The sequence below is a fragment of the Musca domestica genome, unplaced genomic scaffold (assembly GCF_030504385.1).
Source record: "Musca domestica strain aabys unplaced genomic scaffold, Musca_domestica.polishedcontigs.V.1.1 22, whole genome shotgun sequence".
In the NCBI taxonomy this organism is placed as follows: domain Eukaryota; kingdom Metazoa; phylum Arthropoda; class Insecta; order Diptera; family Muscidae; genus Musca; species Musca domestica.
In genome coordinates this window covers 3,213,019-3,230,571 of record NW_026712262.1, presented here as the reverse complement: position 1 = coordinate 3,230,571, position 17,553 = coordinate 3,213,019, and the positions used below count along the sequence as shown (strand labels likewise).

Here is a 17,553-nt window from a genome sequence, read left to right as displayed (position 1 = left end):
AATGAATTATTAATTTTGTTTGAACTTCCCAATATTTATACCAAAATAAAGCGTAAAATTCTAAGACGATTTAAATATGTCCGTCTGTGGTGATCACTATATTTTTCGTAAATGCAAACATTTTGGTCATATGCATATTATGTAATTTAAAAAGGAGTATATCGGTACACTTTTTCATATAACCTCCACAGAGATTTATATTTGATTCGAGAGGGGGCCACACGGGTATCAGCGAGCTCGGTGATTTTTTTAGGTCCTTAAGTATTTTGGAGCTTTCTCCGACGAATTGGCTTCAATTTAGTTAATCTGGTTCTTAGAAGAAGTTCATATACTTTCCAATTTTCTCTTGGAATATACTTACCAAAGACTTTTTATTTCAAAAAAAAAATATATAAACAATAAGAAAACGTTTTTTTTATTTTGTTACTTTTATTATTTATTCCATTTTGTTCTCTTAAGTAAAAAAACTCAACACAAAAAATACAAATGCTTGAAATACATTTTACATCGTTTTTGTTTAGTTTTTTGATTAATTTACATTAGATGTACTGTGGTTACTTACTATTTATATATTTATTATTATATAGAGTAGTATATATGTACTAGTTTCTTCTTAGTTTGGCTAAGGTCTAACATGATTAGATTTGAACGCAAAAATGTAAAGGAACACTGCTTACTATTTTATGTTATCGGTAAATTGTGAAAATCACAAATAAAAAATAAATCGTATAAAATATTATAACTTTTTTACAGCGACGGGTGGAGGGGATAAATAGAGGTTATATTGACCTCTTCGAAATAACATTTTTTTTTTATAATTTCTCTTTGGTACGTAGCATCGTAGATAATTTGTTACCTTCGAAGATTTGTGCTTGTCACATTATCCCATCCACCCTATTATACTTATGATTTTTAATTGGTTTTAAAATAATTTCTTTTGTAAAGGAATTAGAGGGGGGAAACCACATTTCAAAACGCATATGAAAGTCATTAAAAAAATGCCTTTTATTTTTATTTAAAAATATAATTTGGCCTTGTGAAATGTTATCCATTACACCGTTGGGTTTCCAGGCTTACATAGAGATTTTCTTGTATTTGTTCGATTTTCTTTTGATTACTTAAATTATTTTTTGTGCATAATTTCTTTGGTAAAATCACAGAAATTATTAATAAAATATTCTATTGAGTTGATATTACAATAATAACAACATGTCCATTATTGTTATTATTTGTTGCTGTTAATTTGAATACGATGATACGCATTAAATATGCATTGATATTATTCAATAGGAAATGGCATAACAGCTTTCTATGTCGCTTTTTGAACAGTAATGATTCTGAAGTTTTAGCAGTAAATTACAATTGGTTATTTCGAAAAAAACGTGAACACAACATTGAGTTCGGCAGACCTCACCATGAGAACAAGTAAAAAAGCTGCAAGTTCGGCAGGGCCGATCTTTGTATACCCTCCACCATTTGGAAAGATTTTGGCAATTTTCGAGAAAAATAAAATCCGTTAAAAATTCTGTTAAAGTCTTAAAAATACCGAATGTAGCCGTTATATTAGGGTCTATACGATGACGTAGACCTGCAAAGGCAACTTTTGTCATAAAACATTGCAATATTCAAATGCGAACTTGAATAAAAAATCGGTGAGGTGAAATTCGGGAGGTACCGTTATACGTGGACCTGTATACGAAATTTATGTAATAGGCTGTAGTGCCCATTACGAACTTCAAATACGAAATTTGTTACAATTATGGCGAATAATGTCGCAAAAATCATGAAAATACGGAGTATCGGGAGGTACCGTCATATGGAGGCTATACGAAGACGTGGACCTGCACAGACAATTTTCTGTCTTAACTTGTAGTAGCCATTAGGATCTTCCAGTATGAAATTTGAAACAATTCCGGTGAATAATGTTGCTGAAATCATCAAAATACCGAATATTGTGAGCTATCGTTATATAGGGCCTTTACAAAGAAGTGGACCTGCACAGACAATTTTCTGTCATAGGTTGTACTTTCCATTACGAACTTCAAATACCAAATTTGGAACAATTCCCGTGAACAATGTCGCTAAAATTAGCAAAGTACCGAATATCGGGAGGTACTTTCATCATCGGTTGTAGATTCCGTTCCGATTTCCGGTGAATAATGTCGCTTAAATCACCAAAATGCCGAAAAAAGGTAGGTAGGTTATGTGGGGCTATACCAAAACGTGGACCTACATCACCCATTAGCAATACGAAAAGTCCTGCAGACAATTTTATCAACCTACTTCATTTCGTTCGGAAGCTAGAGTGATTTCCACAAACGGACGGACATCGCCATAGAATTTTATGCTGATCAAGAATATATATATTTTGTGGGGTCCAAAATATATATTTCCATACTATAGCGGAGGGTATAAAAACTTACAAAAATGACGAAATGACACGTTTTCTTTACATTTTGTATTTCTAATCCCAAAGAGTGTCTTGAGGATCAGCTGCGGCAAATTGAAACCCCACCCTGTAGGAAACGTCAATGGTGAATAACTTCTCTTGATTTTGTCATCAGTACTACTGACCAAGTTTGTCTTCACTGTTTTTTTTCCTATGGATATTAGAATTACGCCCACCAGCGGCCTTTTTAAGGAGAACTGTCGCTGGGCGTAAAACTGCTTATCTACAAAAAAGTTTTTTCGTCCCATAATAACCTATTGCTTAGCCCCTTGGGCAGATATGAAATGATTAAAGGTGAGAGTACATAAGCAGCATGAAGTCTTCACGTGCCGCACTAAAATCTTGACGTCGTTTTTCCAGCATCTGCTACTCGTAACTCTACTAAAATTACGCGACGATAGAGTGCTCTCCGTGCTATTTTGTGCTATTTAGAACTAAGTTATCGGGCACATAATAACATATAGCTATGCCACTTTGACTGATATATCTTCGGCTCAAATGGAAAGATTAAGGATATGGGAAAGAAAGAACTTGACATCATGTTTAGGAATGAGGGCAACAATTGATGAAAATGGAATATAACGCCATAAAATTCAGCCGGATAGACGTCTTCATGATGAGAAATGCGCTTAACATCCTTGAAAAAAGTCACGACATGGAAAATGGGAGAGTGGAACAATTCCGGGACTAAAGAAGCAAGCATCTGCCACCCGCAATTCTACTAAAATTACACGACGATGGAGTGCTCTACGATGATGATCACTTGATGTACTATCATTACAGGTATCACCGAATCTGCCCAAACTGCGGAACTGTCTGCTTATTTGAATTGACCTATATTATACCATTTTCTCATTGCAAACCACAATCTACAACAAAGAGCTTCCGGTGAAACATCCCTACGTTCAAGGTTGGTGACCAACGAATTGGAACTTAAGATAGGATGAAATATCAGAGAATAATCCTGCACGTCAGATTCGACTTCTGCCGTCACGTGGATTATATGCTGTCAAAGGCCAAAAATATGAATTACTCAAACGAGAGACCATTGCGGATGCGAGGAGGACTGTCGCCGGATGTAAAACTGCTCATCTACAATTAAGTTATCTGGCACATAATAACATATAGTTTTGCCTCTTGGAATGACATATCTTCGGCTCAAATGGAAAGATTAAGTATATGGGAAAGAAGCATCGTGTTTAGGAATGAGGCCAACAATTGATGAAAATGGAATATACAGACAACCACGCTACAGGAACATCCATAGAATTCAGCCGGATAGACGTCTTCAAGCAAGACGTGGAAAATGGGATAGTGGAACAATTTTGGGACTACCAAGAGGAAATCCCCAACATACAAAGAAGCAAGCATCTGCCACCCGCAATTCTACTAAAATTACGTGACGAAAGAAGTGCTTTACGATCATGATCACTTGATGCACTACCATCACAGGTATCACAGAATCTATTCAAAGTGTGGAACTAGCTGCTTTATTGAATCGACCTTTATTATACCACTAATTAGAACTTTCGATAGGATTAAATATCTGGGAATCATCCTGCGCAACAGATTCGACTTCCTCCGTCACGTGGATTATATGCTGTCAAAGGCCAGAAATATGAATTACTCCTACAAGAGGCCATTTCGGATGCGAGGAGGACTGTCGCCAGATGTAAAACTGCTTATCTACAATTAAGTTATGGGGCACATAATAACATATAGCTTTGTCGCTTGGACTGATATATCTTCGGCCCAAATGGAAAGATTAAGGATATGGAAAAGAAGTTACGTGTTTAGGAATGAGGCCAACAATTGATGAAAATGGAATATACAGACAACCACGCTACAGGAACATCCATAGAATTCAGACGGATAGACGTCTTCCTGATGAGGAATACGCTTAACTTCCTTGAAAGAAGGCAATACGTGGAAAATGGGATAGTGGAACAATTTTGGGACTACCAAGAGGAAATCCCCAACATACAAAGAAGCAAGCATCTGCCACCCGCAATTCTACAAAAATTACGTGACGAAAGAAGTGCTTTACGATCATGATCACTTGATGTACTACCATCACAGAATCTATTCAAAGTGCGGAACTAGCTGCTTTATTGAATCGACCTTTATTATACCACTAATTAGAACTTTCGATAGGATTAAATATCTGGGAATCATCCTGCGCAACAGATTCGACTTCTGCCGTCACGTGGATTATATGCTGTCAAAGGCCAGAAATATGAATTACTCCTACAAGAGGCCATTTCGGATGCGAGGAGGATTGTCGCCAGATGTAAAACTGCTTATCTACAATTAAGTTATGGGGCACATAATAACATATAGCTTTGTCGCTTGGACTGATATATCTCCGGCCCAAATGGAAAGATTAAGGATATGGAAAAGAAGTTACGTGTTTAGGAATGAGGCCAACAATTGATGAGAATGAAATATACAGACGACGTCATACAGGAACATTTATAACTCCATAGAATTCAGCCGGATAGACGTCTTCATGATGAGGAATGCGCTTAACTTCCCTGAAAAAAGCCAAGGCGTTGAAAATGGGATAGTGGAAAAATTCCTGGACTACCAAGAGGAAATCCCCAACATACAAGGAAGCAATTATCTGCCACCCGCAATTCTACTGAAATTACTCGACGATGCTGATCGCTTGATGTACTATCATTACAGGTATCACAGAATCTGCCCAAACGGCGGGACTGGCTGCTTTATTGAATCGACCTATATTATACCATGTTCGCATTGGAATTGAATTGTTCGATAAAAATATTGGCATGAAGAAAGAATTGCACTTAAGTCTTATCACAGAAACATAAAAATCAACTCCTATGACAGTTTTCGATCTGAATATTTTGCAAACTGACCAATATACCTCTGGTCGGTTTGTCCACATTTAAGACACATCAATGATGGAGGAAATTGCGGGACCTCTGTAACTTTTACAAGATATAGAAACTTCTGCGTATTTCAGGAAGTGATATTTAAGAAGTGATATTTAAGATTGAATACAAATCTTTTTCGAAAGAAATTTATACTCAGCGTGTTTACTGTTCCAATCAAATGAGGTAGCACCATTCAAAACATTTTCATTTTTTTCAATTACCCACTAAAACTCAAATCATTACTGTTTACACGAAAATGTATCCCGATGACACATATTCCTATTGATCAATTTGTTCGTGTTGCGTTGGGATTTGATAGGTTTTTATTTTGACTTAAAAGGATCTTCGGTTTATTTTTGTGTGTGTGTTTTCATTCTTTCTTTGCTGGAGGATATGTTTACATAACTAAATTACTTTAGTATAATACGGTTGGATAGTATTCATAAATGCTAAATGGTAAAACAAATCCAGACATAAAACTGTAAAAAGGGGAATTGTTTGTTTAGTATTACGTTTAAAGTTTCATTAATTCCATTGATTTTTTTTTTTCATTTGATTTCGCTTTTTAGGCACAAATCTTAACTATTAAAAATACACATAAATATTTTGTTTTTTTTTTTTTCAAATCACTTGGACTTTTACCACATTTGAATGGGAATTTTATTTTATTTTTTCTTAATTTTTGTTTTATTTTTCAAAGAAATTATAGTTTAAGTACAAAAATATAATAGTTTATTTTTTCATGGAAGAAATTTGTATACTTATTTTGTAATGTTTTTCTATACGGATGTCTAGGCAAAAAATCAGAGAAATAATTAGGACCAAAGATGGGAAACATTAGTAAAACTATAAATATTTTGAAGTTACAGGAACCCAGATTTGGTTCCCGTTTTCGCTCGACATCCTCATATTTCAATTTATACATATTTGGTTTTTTTGAAAGACCATTCAGCTAATTGTCCCCATGGAAAAATTAAGAAGGTAAAGTCATATCAAATAAGCACTCCCGTCTTTGCATTTTCTGTAATTTACCTTGTCAAATTTCACTGGATAGAAAGCAGGTTCCCATCTCTGATTTGCGAATGTACAATGAATTCATGAATATTTTGACATTAGGATGTTGTCAAATGAAAAGTTTTGAAAAAATTGTAAACATATGATTGCTTGACTTGACCTTCTTAATTATACCACGATTGTCCCTAAAAGCTGCCAATATGCGACAACTTAAGGTGAAGATGCATAAATCCCTTCTTTGGCTGGCTTCTTCGTAATAGCACAACGTAGCGTAGGGTCGAAATTGAACTAAGTAAACCTACATTTTTTTCTTAAGTCAACGGCAGGCTTTTTCATCAAGGAGTAATAGAGCATAGGGTTAACAAGTGTAAATTATGGGCTGAAATTAAAATAAGCTCCCATGTTCTTTTACGAAGAAGCCTGCCGATGAAAAGACGTTTTATGTATTCTCGCCTCAATATTACCAAATTTATTTCTTATGCTACACACCTTTTATTTGTAGGTTAGGTCAATAGATTTGTTCATTTGATTTAAGATTTGCTCTGTGTAGTTTTTCTCTCGCATTATTTAGTTTCTATTCTTGGTTTTTGTGTTTTTTTTTTATAAAAAAAAAAATATTTTTTTTAAATTTCCTTAATATTATAAATCACACGCACACATTTAATATTATTTTTCTTGTTTCTTCACTAGAATCGTTTGAAGGGGTTTTCAACAAAATAAAAAGTAAACACGTTTATAAAAAAGATGTCTATTCACCGACAATTACGCACATTCATACATACATACCTTTGGTTGTTCTTTAATTATTGTTTTACTTTTTGTTTGTTTTTTGGTACTTAGCAGAAGAAAAAGACGAAGAGTTAACATACAGACAATTTGGAGATAGATGTCGAGGAAACTTAACTTTACCACACAGCACATTTCTTATCAGGATTCATTTTCGACCCGGGCTTACACTGAAACACTTCGGCAAATTCGGGCATATTCGACAGAGTGCCAATGACTCGCAGCCGTGACGGCGAATGTGTGTCTTTTTCCAGCTGAAGCATAATTGTCTCTTCAGTATCTGAGGAACACCAAACCTAGAAGGAGATTAAAATATTAACATTTATTAGCAACATTTTCATAGGCAATCCTTATTATCTTTTCTTAATGTTTGTAAATTTAATAAATAAATTTCAGAATTCTGGCTCTAGTAGCACAATATTTAAAATCTCACAAAAAACACCACTGTATCTGCGAGCAGTTTGGCTTCAGTAGTGACCAACATGCTAAATTTGAAGATTTTATTCCCAAAAGTATAGAACATTAAGAAACATTTTTTAGTAACCCATTATCCCACAATCGTTACAGAGTCATATACAAGGTAGGACAAGTTGACCTCAGTCTTGTAACTTCAAAATGTCTAATACAAAAGCAAAAATGTAGTTTCTTTTTCTAACACTTCAAATTCAAAATGTTTTTTTTTTTTTTAATTTTAGAGAAAATCGCGGAAAATATCTGAAACGTCAAGGAGGTTTCGCACTATCGAACCAAGCAAATTATCCTGCCCATAATAACCTATTCCTATTCGGCTCAAATGGAAAGAAAACGGATGTGGGAAAGAAATGAGGCCAACAATTGATGACAATGGAATTTACAGACGACCGCCCAATAGCAATATCTATAACTCCATAGAACTCAGCCGGTTCGACTTCTTCATGATGAGAAATGCAATCAATCCTCAAAAATTAAGATTCTGATGTAAGAAGACTTCGTGAAGATATTTGTAAATTGAATTTTCTTCAGCACACCAAATTGAAAAGGTTAGTTACACAAATTCGGTTTTGCTAAAGCCCAATGATCAATACCATATGAAACGATCAAGATTGTGTGAATCTTCTGAATGTCCACCGGATTCTCAAAAAAACGATTTTCTCTGCTTGGAGGTATTGATATTCTCTTTGAACCATCCGTACCAAGAGATCAAGCATCTCTGGTCTATTCCACTAATGAAACCACTACCAATCGAAATACCAACATCTCACCCAAATGTCAAACAAGCCGTAAAAAGTCTGTCCCCCAATGTTTATACCCTCCACTTTAGTATGGAGGGTATATTAAGTTAGTCATTCCGTTTGTAACACCTCGAAATATACATTTTAGACCCCACAAATTTAGCGATATCCGTCCGTCTTTGGAAATCACTCTAGCTTTTGAACGAAATGAAGTAGGTTGATGAAATTTTACTCAAATGTATACTATGTCTGCAGGACTTTTGGTATTGAAAATGTTACACGTTTTGGTATATCCCCCATATAATGTTTCCTCCCTAGTTTCGGTATTTTATATGAGTTTAGCGACATTATTCACCGGAATTGTTTGAAATTTTGTGTTTGAAGTTCGTAATGCCTAAGACAGAAAATTGTCTGTGCAGGTCCATGTCTTCGTATAGCCTCCCATATAATGTTACCTCCCTAGTTTCGGTATTTTGGTGATTTAAGCGACATTATTCACCGAAAAATTTGATATTTAAAGTTCGTAATGTATAGTACAGCCTATGACAGAAGATTGTCTGTGCAGGTCCACGTCTTCTTATAGCCCCCATATAACGGTACCTCCCCATATTCAGTATTTTGATGATTTTACTAATGGATACTACAGTCTATGACAGAAAATTGTCTGTGCAGATTCACGTCTTCGTAAAGCCCCCATGTAGCGGTACCTCCCGATATTTGGTGTTTTGATAATTTTAGTAATGGATACTACAGCCTATGACAGAAAATTGTCTGTGCAGGTGCATGTTTTGGTATAGCCCCCATATAATAGTACCTCCCTATATTCGGTATTTTGATGATGCAGGTCCACGTCGTCTTATAGACCCTAATATAACGGCTACATTCGGTATTTTTAAGATTGTAACAGCATTTTTAACGGATTTTATTTTTTTTTTTGAAAATTGGCAAATTCGTTCCGAATGGTGGAGGGTATTCAAAGTTCGGCCCGGCCGAATTTACAACTTTTTTACTTGTTAATTTTTATAAAATATGTTAAGATTTTCTTTGTTGAATATATGAAAATTACTAAATAGTTCCTCGAAGCCGGATAAAAGATTAAAAAAAATATACTCTTAACAACTGACTCACTGGATCCAATGCCTCCATATGACCCCTCATTGACTGCTGACCCTCATGGACCACTGACTCAGTGGTTCCAATGTCTCTATATGACCCCTCATGGACTACTGAATTAATAGTAACATTGTCACTAGTGGTTTTCGAATGACAAGCTCATACAAAATGTCTATAGGAAAAAAGCATTGATTGCCTACACTTGGTCAGTAGCACTGGTGACAAAGTCAACAGTAAGTCAGTAGTTATTTACCATTGGAGTTTCCTACAGGGTAGATTAAGCAATTGTCCTATACATCGTTAAGGGAAGTGGACAACAGTATAGGAGGCCGGTGATTCAGAGTGGTGGATTGAATGATAGTCTGGCAGATGAGTCCAGAGCCCTTCGGTAACTCATATATATCTATATATTTAAATCCTTGTGTTATTCAAGTCCTTGTATTCTTCGTTTTTTAACCCCTTGAGGTGTCTAAAGCCCTTTGGCTTCTTCGTTATTTACCCTTTAAAGTTTTAAAGAAATTGAGTTCCTCGTTATCCAAATCCTTGAGATGTCTAAAGCCCTTGGGTTCTCTTTCCGCGACCACAGGTGTAAACAATGGCCAGGAAACCAAGGACTTCTGGTGTACTTACGCATATCCTGCATATGCTGTTATCTGCACATTAAGACAGTTCAGACAATCTACAATCGCCCGGACCTCGGCTTGAAGGATCGTATTATGATCGGGCAATCGGAAAAAGATTACGGTATATGGTTCTTCATTAAAAAAGTCCCAGTCCCGCTCTCCCCCTAGTACTGAGCGGTCTGTATAACAACTGTTTTCAGTCGGCATTTGTGATAGAAATCCGTCGATCGACGAGTCTTCGGTGGGAATTAATGTTTCACATGAGGGAGCTACAAATGTTTCAGGTATTCGGTCCGATACAAAGTTTTCTACTGGTTCTCCCGTTGTTACCTATAAAACTTTTTGATGGTATGTCACGCGGCGATGGCCACTTCATACCTTATCTGAATATCTATTGGGTGTATATATAAATTTATCCCTAAAACCCTAGTTGTTGCTGTCCTCATTGCACCGCAGATTCGATGGACTTGCTATAATATTTTCCTATTACATTGTTTATCCATAGCTGTCCACCAGACTACTGACACGTATGTTAGGATAGGTCTAGTTACACTTTTGAATTTTGTACTATCTTTACAATGTTTTCCAGACAACAAACATTTTTTTACAATTTTCCGGTTCTTCTTGGACATAGCATTTTTCTCAGAGCGAATGTAACATCTCCCTTGCACTAAAATGGCTGCAACTCTGACATCAATAAACATACAGAGATATAAACCTTGTTATTGACATCACCTTTCATATGAAGATTGCGGACACAAAATCGGTTCACGCATTCCAGCGAACATTAATGACTAACACAAAGCTACTTATTTTTATATATGTAGATAAGATTTTTCCCCAACTACTTACCCTTGCAAATGAAACGAAAAATAATTGCTTATGTGTCAAATTCAAACCCGGCAGTTTAAGGACATCCGCCTCCTTGTCCATGGATGTCTTGAGGAACGCATGGTAGGCAGCCTTAAGGCCACCATTATCGGCAATATTTTCACCCAACGTTTGTTTCCCATTTAAATGGCGACCGGATATGGCATACGATCCATATTGTTTCTCAATACATTCGGTTTTCTCATTGAAGCGATCGATACTCTTGTTGTCCCACCAACGATTAATGTTGCCATACTTGTCGAACTCTCGACCTTGATCGTCAAAAGCATGGGTTAGCTCGTGGCCCATTACCACACCCATTGCGCCGAAATTCAAACTTTTCGGATGATGTCTATCGAAGAAAGGCGATTGCAGGATGCCGGCAGGAAAGACGATTTGATTTTTCGATGGCGTATAATAGGCATTCACCATATGCGGAACCATGCCCCAATTTGTTTTATTCACAGGTTGGTCCAGTTTTTCAAGGTTCTTCTTCAAATTGAAAATGTTCGATTGTATGTTGTTCTCAAAATAGGCATCTGCTGTGACATTCAAATCGGCGTATTTTTTATCCAGCTCTGCCTGGTTAAGTATGTAATCCGGGAAGCCAATCATATCGGATATGGCATCGGCCTTTTCTATGGCTCTTGCTCTGGTTCGGTTGTCCATCCATGAGAGATTTTCAATGCTGACTTTAAAGGCTTCACGGATTTCATTGATCATTTGTTCGGCTTCGGGTTTGGAATCGCCGTGGAAGGCTTGGCGCACAAATATGGCACCGACAGCAAAGCCCACGACATTGCCGGTATCGGCAACACAAAAACGCCAAACTTCCTCACCACCATCGGAGCCCATCAAGGCTTTGCGCACACCCTTGTAAGCATCGCGGAATGATCGCGATAGGCAGGGGGTGAGAACGCGCACAGCCTGCCACACCAGATAATTGTTGAGGGTGCTAAAAGGTAGAAGAGTTTATGGAGTAGCACTTTTTTATATTTCGATTACTTTACTTACTTTCTGCCCTCCACGGTTTTTTCCATCTCTGCAATAATCACTGCAAGCTTTTTCAAAAATTCCGGAGCATAGACAACAACCACCTCCCGCTGAGTGACCCTTCTACCCACCAACTCCATGGCATGATCTAAATGTTCGGTCCAATTTATGAACGGCGCCAATTTATCCAATTCCGACAATTTCATGGGATGATACATGGCCTCCTCATTTCGCCTCTCCTCCAGCGGTATGGTGATATTTGCAATTTTTGTTTCAAAATCCATAACCTCTTGCATTTGGCGCCGGGCATCGGTCTCATTGGCGCCCAACAGCACGCATACTTTGGTCATATACTCAATGTACTCCTTGAGAACTTTGCGATGTATTTCGGTGCGATTTTCATAATACTCCGGTGTTGGCAGTGTCAAACCGCCCTGATCGATTTGTATTATGTGGCGCGTAGAGTTCTTGTCATCCTCGCCAATGGCCCAGCCAAAGAGGCAATTAATGTTATATCTAAAAGTATTCAAAATTAAAAGAGAAATGTTTTGAAATTTTTTCAAAATCGCACCTATTTTGCAGAGTTTTCAAGGTTTTCGCCAATGACCATTGACCCATATTGAAGCCTGTGTGTGAAACATTCCAACCACCAATTTTCCATAGAAACGAAACCATGGGTTTGGCGCCCAACTTCTCCAACTGATCGTTGCGATCCAAACAGGATTCATAGTAGATTTTGGCCTTCTTCTCGGCTTCGGAGGTAAACGATTTCATGGGCCTCTCCAGTATATTCTTAATAATCAACTGATTACGTTGTTCTATGTTGCTGAAGGTACCCCAGGAACTCTTGCCATCTGGTATGGGATTGTTTTTAACCCATTGATTGCTGGAAATAAATAAAAATTAACCTTAAATGTCTGTTTTATGATCAATCGATCTCCTAACCCACCATGCATAGCCATAGAAATCATCACAGGGATTGACACTTCGGTCTATGGAATTTAGTATGTCATTCGAGGCAAATATACAATGCTCATTGAGGCATGGCATCTCAGGATCTGTAATAAAAGGATTGTGGTTAATATTTTGGAAAGTTCTTAAGAAGGTTGTTTTTACCTTTGTGTGGCTCCACATGCAGAATACGTGTGGTTTTCTCTGCCTCTCTTTGGAAAATAACTATCAGCAGGGTGATTATAATGAAGGATAAAACTATTGTTGTTGCCATAAGCCATTTTTCAACACGGTTCCTTGAACGCCAGTTTAATGTTGCCTAGGAGAGATAGGAATCGAAATGGTATAAAAAAATATTTTAGGAATAATTTCCAAGCCAAATGACAGAAGAATTATTTTTATACCCTCCATCATTCTATGGAGGGTATATTAGCTTCATTTCTCGAGATATTCATAATAGACCCTACAGAGTATAGATAATCTGGATCAGCATAAAATTCTACGACAAGCTAGCGATGTCCGTCTGTCCGTTGTAATCTTTCGAAGGAATTGAGATAGAAGGCTAAAATTTTGCATACATGCATATTTTCCTAGTAAGGCCATAAAGATAAATGGGCCATATCGATCCACGTTTTCGTATAGACCCGATATATTGGTACTTCCCGATAGTCGGTATTTTTATGATTTCAGAAACATTATTCACCGAAATTGTTTCAAATTTCAAATTGGAAGATCTTAATGTGTACTACAACCTATGGCAAAAAATTCGTATGCAGGTTCACGTCTTCGTATAGCGCCCATATAGCTGTACCTTCTGATACTCGGTATTTTCATGATTTTTGCCATATTTTTCAGCGGAATTATAACAAATTTCGTATGCAGGTGCACCTCTAAGAAGCCCGTGACATGTGACAAAGCTAATATACCCCCATAGAATGGTGGAAGGTATAAAAAATTGCAGCGAATTCAAAAAAAATTCCAAATGTGTCGAAAATAAATATATATAATTTGATAAGGCCAAAATGTGCCTATTCCTCTTTGGACCAAATCCGTTTCAGGAATTTGGAGTCGATCTAGAGGTGTCCGTCCGTCTGTCTGGCCGGCTGGTGAGCACGATAACTCTCGAAGGGAGTATCCGATTTGTTCCAAACTTGGTACATCGTAATATTGCTATTAAACTTAGATCGAGTTCGGAGATGGGCAATATCGGTCCACTCCTTTCTGTACCTCCTCTTTCAAAAAAATATTTTACTGCATAGAAAGTGAAAGGATGATCCAATTTTGCTCCAACCTTCCTAATCCTAATATTTGAATCAGTTCTAGATCAGGTCGGGACAAAATGGACAATATCGGTTCCCTCCATCAAGTACCTCCTCTGCAAAGGGTCGAATTTTTGAATAATAATACCTCTTACAAAAAGTGATGTAAGAGTTCTATTGTCTTCAAATTACACACATCTCCATATTTTTATTAACCCAAGATCTGGTGTAGTTATGGAATATATGGATCCACTCCTCCTGGTACCTCCCCCACAAAGGGTCAAAATTTTGAGTATCCATGAAACTCATGAAACTGTAAATTAAGATCCGATTCCATTCCACTTGGTACATCTCAATATTTTTATCAACACAAGAATTGTTATAAAGATGGCAGAGATCGAACCATTGCTTCTGGTACCTCCCCCACAACGGGTCAAAGTTTTGAATAACCAAATCGATTATAAAATCCGAAGAAGACATATGGTTCTCTTCATATTTCACACATCGCCTTATTTCTACTAACACAAGATCTGCTGTAAATATGGACCATTTCTTTGGTATTTCTAACACAAGATCTGTTGTGAAGATGATATATATCTGCTAACCCCTTCTGGTACCTCAACCACAACAAGAAACCTGAGTTGAATATGATAAAATTTTCTTGTAATTTTGCCCATATCAATTTTTTCTGTTTAAGATGAAGCATGAAAATGGAATACTTCGGTCAACTATATCCAACACCTAGCGCACTTTTTAATATTTTCTAAAAAAAGTTATCACATAACTCATATAAAGTAAAGGAAATAACCAATATAGACTAAACCTGGCACGTCGTAATATTTATATCACATTTATTAAGGCCCGATATGAAATGGACAATATCGGAACCTACTCCATAGAGAGTCAACAATTTCAATAATCATAAGAGAAGTCAAAATATATTTAAATAATCGAACACTGGCTGAGGGTATACGTCTGTCGACAAAACCGACTGATACTTCTTAACTTGTTATAAACTAAAGTTGATCGCTACACTAATTGATATAGCCCCCATATAACGATACCTCCCGATTTTCGGTATTTTGGCATTTGGGGTTCTCGGTAGGTATGTTATCTTTTTGCAAAAAAGATCTTCTCTATTAAGATCTTCCAGAAAAACAAATCTTTTACCCTACAGAAAGGGGATAGAATAGACCTTGCTTCAATTGTTTATTAATTTCATTGTCTGCTCAAATGGCATTCGTATGTATCACCACCTGCATTTGCATGCTTTGCTAATAATTTATTGTGATTGAATTAGTGCAACAATAAACTAATTATACAATGGCAAAATGTCATTGCAATGAATGAAAGAAGCAATCATTAGAATAGTAGCAACAAAATTGTACAAAGGTACCTCGGTTTTACATTTGCTGCAGAGGACAGTCAACCAATGCAATATTTATGCCGTTCATATGGATTTTTTATAGGTTAGGCAAATTATACAATCAACTCAAGGTAACTTCATTTAAAAAACTAAAATCCATCTCTGCATTTTTCTGTAATTTACCTCCCCAAATTTTAATTCATTGAAAATTGGTTTAGAGACCTAATTAGGGCATTTTTTTTTAAATTAACAAGGAGTAGTTTACCAAAATTTAAGAGGAGGATATTGACAAACTTTGGTTGACAAACTTTTGGCGCTACGTGCAACACACCCGAATCTATATAAAGAAGAAAGTTTACATCGCAAAATAAACAAAATAGAGGGGGCATGCGCGCCTCGCGTTTTATGAGCTTCATGGATATTTATAATTTCGTTCTATAAAATATTTACGAGTATTGTCCTTTAAGGTCCTTTCAAGTCCTTTAATAATCTTTAAAATATCAAGGTTTTTTAATTCATCCAAGTGTATTCTCCTTCTGCTGTCTTTTAAAAATCAAGGACAATTAGACCTTTTTGTGACCTTAAGCATATTTTAAAAATCCACTTATAGTCATTTTAAGTTTTTACAAAAATGTATAAAATATTCACGCGTATTATCCTTTTAAAATCGACAAAATATTAAGGTATATTATCCTTTAGGACCTTCAAGAATATTTTAAATATTCATATTAATTATACTTTTGAAAACTTTAAAAATTAAAGATCTACATTCATGATCCTTCTGGGGACCTCTAAAAATTCTTAAGAAATCCAAGTTTATTGTCCTTTTAGCTACCTTACAAAACACATGATTAGTGTCCTAGTAATTGCATATTAAAATTCAGCCTATTGTCCTTCCAGGAACCTTTTAAAACCCACATTCATTGGCCTTGTTGGGACCTTTAAACATCCAGGTTTAATCTCCTTCTGGGGACCTTTGAAATCCCACGTTCGTGCCCCTTATAGGTCCCACTAAAAATTCATGTCTTACATCCTTTGGTGACCTTTTTAAAATCAACGCAAATTGTCCTACTAGCAGCCTTATAAAAACCTATTTTCTTCTTAGATAATATTAAAAAATCCATGTTTATTTTCCTTGTGGAGAACTTCAAAACCCCAGCTGATTGTCCTTTTAGGGAACTTAAAAATCCACATTCATATTCCTTCTGGAACCTCTGAAAATCGTTTAAAAATCCAAGTTTATTGTCCTTTTAGCTACCTTAAAAATCCATGTTTACTGTCCTAATAGTGGCCTTTTAAAATTCACCCTCTTGTCCTTCTAGGAAACTTTAAAACCCCACGCCTATTATCCTTTTTCGGATCTTTAAACATCCACGTTAAGTCTCCTTCTGGGGACTTTTAAAAACAAACGTTCGTGGCCTTTTCAATTCCCTTAAAAAATCACGTTTTATTCTTCTGGTGACATTTAAAAATCAATGCTTTTTGTCCTCTAAAAAACCTTTCAAAATCCACGTTCATTGTCCTTTTGGGGACCTCTAAACAATCCTTTAAAAAACCACGATCATTGTCACTTTTGGGGCCTTTACAAACAACTTTCAAAATCAACCTTCATTGTCCTTGTGAGGACTTCTAAAAAAGTATTTAAAAATCCACGTCCTTGTGGGGACATATAAAAAATAATTTAAAACTCCAGGTGCATTGTCCTTGTGAAAGAAATCCTTTTAAAATCCATGTCCTTGTGGGGACCTATCATTTAAAAATCCAGTTTCATTGTCCTTGTGGACACTTTAAAAAATCAAAATCGTTCATTGCCCTTTTGGGAGCCTCTAAAAATCCTTTAACAATCCAAGTTCATTGTCCTTTTGGGGACCACTAAAAAAACTTTTAAAAATCCAGATTCATTGACTTTATGAGGACCTCTATAAAACTCTTTTAAAATTTAAGTTCATTGTCCTTCGGGGACCTCTAAAAAATCTTATAAAAATTCAGGTTCATTGTCCTTGTGTGGACCTGTAAAA

General features: G+C 36.2%; 1 protein-coding gene across 3 annotated transcripts in view; it reads right to left on the bottom strand.

The window, feature by feature from the left end:
• Positions 1–425: 425 nt before the first annotated feature.
• Positions 426–17,553, bottom strand: part of LOC101901435 (neprilysin-3) — a 29,903-nt gene continuing 12,775 nt past the window's right edge. For all 3 annotated transcript variants that reach the window (XM_011296480.3, XM_011296479.3, XM_005189013.4), the window contains exons 3-8: positions 13,076–13,229; positions 12,909–13,017; positions 12,531–12,845; positions 11,981–12,475; positions 10,949–11,921; positions 426–7,445 (exon numbers count right to left, since the gene is read on the bottom strand). In XM_011296480.3, coding sequence (XP_011294782.1) covers positions 7,269–7,445; positions 10,949–11,921; positions 11,981–12,475; positions 12,531–12,845; positions 12,909–13,017; positions 13,076–13,229 — 2,223 coding nt within the window. In that variant the 3' untranslated portion in view covers positions 426–7,268. The remainder of the gene's footprint in view (positions 7,446–10,948; positions 11,922–11,980; positions 12,476–12,530; positions 12,846–12,908; positions 13,018–13,075; positions 13,230–17,553) is intronic.